The 6,070-nt window shown below is 33.4% G+C and overlaps 1 protein-coding gene across 1 annotated transcript in view; it reads left to right on the forward strand.

The window, feature by feature from the left end:
• The window catches only part of PIGN (phosphatidylinositol glycan anchor biosynthesis class N), a 193,440-nt gene extending 191,514 nt beyond the window's left edge, over positions 1-1,926 (forward strand). Inside the window, exon 29 of the mRNA XM_077135318.1 lies at positions 1,604-1,926. Coding sequence (XP_076991433.1) covers positions 1,604-1,727 — 124 coding nt within the window. The 3' untranslated portion in view covers positions 1,728-1,926. The remainder of the gene's footprint in view (positions 1-1,603) is intronic.
• Positions 1,927-6,070: the final 4,144 nt, after the last annotated feature.

Here is a 6,070-nt window from a genome sequence, read left to right on the forward strand (position 1 = left end):
TATTGTGTCTGGGGTTGGTTTTTTTTACACTTCAAAACTCTTACTTTAGTGCTGATATTTAGCAATTAAGGATCTGATTTTATTGTTTTCTTTTTAGTTCAGGAGCCTATTCTAGATCAGAACAAAATATCTAGCATAACTAGTTCTAATGTTTGCTTTTTAAATAGACAACTATCCTTTTTCTATTGCATGTTTTCTTTGTAAGATTAACATAGAGAAAGTTTCTAAATAATAATTTCCCAACCACTGTCTTTCCCCAAGAACATTTTTTCAAACCATAATTCTTTACAATTAGAGGGTCTTCCTTAAAAGCTATAAAAATTATTTTTTAAAAAAAGAATCAAGGGCCTTTCTTTCCTTCCATTGTGGGGCCTGGCTGATGGGCAAGACAGAGCCTCCCTTAGCTTGACCTAGAGCCAGCAATTTGACATTTGGGGGGCTCCCCACCTAATGGGTTAGAGTTAACTCGCAGGTTGATGCAGGATGGTGGGAGGGGGACATGTAGGTTTTATCCACTTTATTCTAGAGTTAAATAGTTAAATGTAACTGATAGCTATTGTAAATAGATAATAATATGCACTGTAGCTTCTCTTGGGCAATTTTGTGCTGACATCACTGAGTGAAGCCTTGGCTTTATTCTGTGTTAGTCAGATCCATACCTTAAATTTCTTTCCAGTCTTCTCAATTTTTCCTCAAGCTGGGTTCTATGTAGACAGTACATTTGCAATGCTTATAAAGAAAAACTGAGTATGTACTATTGCTAATAAATGAGAATTGGGACTTAGTAATTTTAATAATATTCATTATTCCTCTCTTTTCCCAAATATATGGGAGACAGTAGCTTTGACTGTTGGAATTATAAAGGGATGTATCCTTTTTCCTTCGTTTACATTCCTTGAATAATATTTTCACTTCAGTGAATTTGAGTTTGGGTAACATTTTTCTTTCTTTGGGGCTGGTAGTTTATTAAAATAAATATAATTTATTTCAAAGCATAGGATGACATGCTCTAACATATCAGAAAATTTAATCTGGGGAGTTCTTGGTCAGTCTAGATAGGATTCAGAGGGTCCAAAAATTGGGGGTGGGGTGAGGTTGTCTTTATTTTTCTACAAGCTAACCTTTGATTTTAATTTCTATAGGTGACAAAGTAACAAGTACCGCTAATACCAATAGAAATCACAGACATTTTTATAACATAATACAGTTGTTGCATTTATCTCAAAATATTGTTTATGTTCATCATTACTTCCGCATAATAGTAATTTTCATGTATACCTACATGTCATATTTGTTTTTAAATATTTTGATATCTATTTCAAAATCATTGGACTTTTGTAATCCTTTGTATTTTATATTATGGCACCTTAAAACATTATTTAGAGAAACCTATAGATTTCACCAAACTTCTGGAATTCCATGACACAAAAAGGTTAAGAACCCTACTCTTTGTGGCCTCTTGTAGTTATTAATATATGTTTTTTAGAACTTGAAAAAATGTTATTCAAATACAATCCTTAGTTAATTGATAAATTATTATCTTACGCTTTTACTCATATGTGTTTTCTCTTCCTATAACATGCTTCTTTTTACCCTTCTGCAGCATCAGCCACTACGTGATTGTCATGTCCATGACCATCTTTCTGGTGTTTCTCAATGGCCTGGCACAGCTGCTCACGACAAAGAAGCTCAGACTTTGTGGCCGACGCAAAAGCCATCTCGTATGATACTACTGGAGCCATCATTCAGCATCTGGATCCTATTTCTTATTCTCCTTTTAAACACTTGCATGCCATAAATCCCTTGAAGGATTCAGTAAGAAGTTGGATATTGATACATCGCATATTCATCTCCTGTAAAGGATATTATATTTGGACTTCTGGATTTATAGATTATCTGGAATAAAAGAGTTTTCTTTTTCTTTTATGTTTTGGGTGCACGAATGATCAGCTTTTTGGAAAAGCATAGTAAAGCATTCTCCATTTTCATTTTTTTCCTTTAACTGCCAGTTCTTCCAACTGATGTTTCATAACACCTGCAACAATCTGGCCCCCAAACCTAAACAGCTTTCCGTTTTACCCAAAGGCGAATGCGCTCCTTGAGGCAGGGGTGGGGATGGCAGCACAGCACTGATTGCCTCCAGAATCAGTGCTATGACTAGATGGAAATCACAGGTGGCACCACAATTATTTATCAGCTCTTAGCACTGATTTTCGTGGTAGTTGTAACTACTAAACTATATCACTAAGAAGTAAAACTAGGATGTGGTATCTCAAAGTTACTAAAACTTCAGTAGAAAAAGTGCAAATGTTATCATTTTTCTTCAGTTTACAATAATGCTATCTTAAGTTTCTTAATGCTGCTTAATTTATAGGGTTTCTGTAGTCAGTCAACTAAATGTGGGTTTGACCGTCACAATTCTTTTTTCATATCTGGCTTCTCATGGAATTTCTGACAATAAAAAGTAGAAGATGCTTGGTATTTGTATCATGCCCACGGGGAAAAATTTGAAAAGGAGTACTTTGTAATTGTAGGCTCAATATGTTACTATAGTTTTTGTGTGTATGTGCATGGTTTCCACAAGATTCTTTAAATCAGTGGTTAAACTTTCTGACAATATCATAAGAATTTGTATTAAAATTGCTATTTGTTCTGATTGAAAAATTATAGTACAAAGCCCTAAACTCCTCTCATTAAATTTAGATTCTATTTGTAAACCAATTTTAATGGAAAAAATACTGTGAGAGGAATTTTTATTTGGATTTTCCATAAAGTAAACTTTATATATTATAGACATGGCCTGTGGCCCTGGACATTTATTTATTTTTTGGCTGATGCTAAGCTTCACTGGCATGGGTGTCATTTAAAAAATACAATAGCTTTTGAATTAAATTATAGCATTACTAATTCACATTAATGATTAGGAAGCCATCTACAAATCACTAGAAGTTTCAAATGATGGTGAGTGAACAAATATAATTTAGAAGACTCAAAGATCATTTTGTTAAAATGTGCTTTCTTAGTTTCTATTTATGATGAGCTTTAGTTATAAATTATTTGTGATAATACCTCATGCTAGCAACAAAAGCATTGTAGCACACACAAAAAAAAGTATTGATGTTAATGTAAGATCTCATGCATCAGTCTGTAATATAAATCTAGGTGGACAATTAAGAAGCTATTGTACCAAGCAATGACATTGGCAGATAGAGAATCCATGGGCTTTTATAGTGCCTCCAAGTTTTTTTTTTTTAATTAATATTTTCACTAGTCAGAGACACTGGTTTTATAAACACTTATTTAACTGTTTTTATGTCTAATGTTGTCTTTCATCTTTTGCATGCTTTTCACACAGAGGAATTAATGAATATTACAACATTGTAAAAGGTGCTCAGTACCTTATTTTTACTTTGCTCTTCAAAAAATATTATTTAGAGTCCAAGTGAGTTTACAAATGAGGAAAGCACCAGCAGCTGCAGGCTTACCTTACTACACCGTAACTACTTCTCTGATGCACCTGGAAACGGTTTCCTAGATGGGCCTTTTCTATTGCATGGTTTATTAGGTATTTTAAAATATTTGAAATATATATTTTTATATTAAGAGAAAAATAAGATTTTAATAAAATGTATTTATATTTAAGGCATATATATATATTTCATTCTAACTGTGCCAAACTAGATTTCCAAACTAGTACTTAAGTCATTTGCTGATTAACACTGTCTATATTAGGAATTTCTGTAGGAATTAAAGTGGGCATATCAAGTTCACAAAATGTCAAACATCAAAAAAATATATATTGACAACATTATGTCACATGGATTATGAATAAATCTTAGAGCAACAGTAAACTAACTGCAGCCTGTCCATAATAAGTTGACACTCTATTATATTTTATGTGCAATATTTTGAACGCAAAATGCTTTCTTACTTCTTTAAGGAAATTGTATTGTAATGATAGTTATATTTTCATGATAATCACCTCAAAAGCATAATCAGTGATGGAGCTTAACTACATAACTAGGAAATCTTCTCAACATCTTTAATATTATTTCTCATGGAAAATTAATTTCAAGTTTCAGCCAACTTAAACATTAGGAACATATATGTCAGCCCCTAACTCCCACCTTTAAAACTCTTTTTAGTAGACTGGGGACTCCTTTGCCCCTCTACCTTTTGGTGTAATTTTTGATGGTGCTGGCTCAGAGGAAATGAAAGGTTTACATGGGTTTTGTCTAGAGAGACAGATAGTAATGGACAGTTTCTGATAGGTCTATCTGTCCTTGGGAGAACAAGACATGCTCTTATTGGTCAGGAAGCCGAGAAAGAATGAAGCTAAATCAGTTCAGTAACTTGGAGAGGGCCTCCTTCAACTAATTCTGATGATTTCTTTAAGAGACTAGAGATAACTCAATAGTTTTTCACCTTTTCAGAGCTGTTCATTTTATGTTGGCATTCCCCTTATCCTCTCTAAAATGCTTTCAAGTGGTATTGTTGTAGTCTGTGTTTTAATAATTATGGTAGTATCTTTATAGCATTTTCCCATTTCTGCATTGGTGTGATTCATTAAAAGGGAGGGACGGCATATGATTTCTGCCCTTAATATTTGTTCCACAAAGAATTATTTTAAAAAGCATTTGAGAAGTAATGTATCACTTATTAATTTCCTTAAATACATTAAAATGGAACACTCTCAGAATGATAGTAATTATTTACCAAATAGCAGCATTTTTCAAAGTGTGCCTTGGAACATTGGTTCCTTAGGATGCAGATAGATGCTATAATAAAAAGGGTAGTGTACCCAAATAAAATATATTTGAGAAACACTTGGTTATACAAAGTTAAATGGATCTATTTATTTTAGTACTTAGGGAATTCAATATGAGATATGCATTGTGAAGGGAGGGAGATAATAGTATGTCAAAAGTTCCCACTTGCTTGACTGGAGACCCTATGTTAGAGGCTCATGCTGGATTGACAAACATAATTTAAAAATGCCCCCAAGTACTTTTGCACTAGCATCTCAATTTGTCACACCATTTTGAAAATAGGGTGTTGTGTGGTTAATCTAAACTTTTTTCCTGAGAACTGGAGAGACATTTTCAGTTTAAACCTTAATGTGGGAAAACTTTCAGATGTACTAGCACTTTTCTCTGCTTCTGTAATCACTTATGTCTACTATCATTTAGTCTTTTGTGTAGGAATCTTCATACCACCAGATTGTCATCCTGTTCTTTACAAGTCATTGTACAGCCCTGTACTGTTTGAAGTAAGTCTTTATCCTATTAATTTTATATCCTTTACCTGAAAAACAAATGTATGATATTAGTGTGGTTTTGTGAATTGCCTCCATGGATGCTGACTGCTACTTTAATTTTTTTTTAATGCTTTGTTACAAAGGAATCTGAATGGAATATATCAGTTATTAAGGTTTCCTTAAGTTGACCTTAAAGGTCTAGTATCTAAAATTACTCTTATTATTGGGTAAATTCATAAAAAGATGAACTCTTCACCCCACTTAATTTACTTGTTTTTATCAAATACCAACAGTTAAGTGAATTTTTACTTTCAATAAATAATTTTGGGTTTGATTGCCAGAAGTACCAGCTGAAATAACTGTCACTCTTACAGACATGAACTTTTAACCAGGATATCTAGATATTCCTAGAACATCTAGGAATGGTGTTTCAGAAGTCGGGCCTTACTTGTTGATGAGAGCTAATATCTTTCAAGTTAGAAACCATTCATTTGAAGCCCAGTGTGCTCTATATGCCTTTACTTGCCTTGTCCTATCTCATAGGTTATTGTAATTGGTTTTACATTTACAAAAAGTTAATTGCATTACTCCAGCCAGGTGATCAGTGATAAGTGGTGTCAGTATGCATTATTATGTGCTGTGATGCAGACAGCACTTTACCTCTGTAGTCTTCCTCCCCCAAACTAATCATGAGAAAAACACCAGACACATCCCAACTGAGAGGTGTTCTACAAAATGCCTGGCAAATATCTTCAAAACCTTCAAGGTCATCAAAAACAAGAAAAGTCTGAGAACTGTCACAGCCAAGAGAAT

Source organism: Tamandua tetradactyla, chromosome 18 (genome assembly GCF_023851605.1).
Source record: "Tamandua tetradactyla isolate mTamTet1 chromosome 18, mTamTet1.pri, whole genome shotgun sequence".
Taxonomy (NCBI): Eukaryota; Metazoa; Chordata; class Mammalia; order Pilosa; family Myrmecophagidae; genus Tamandua; species Tamandua tetradactyla.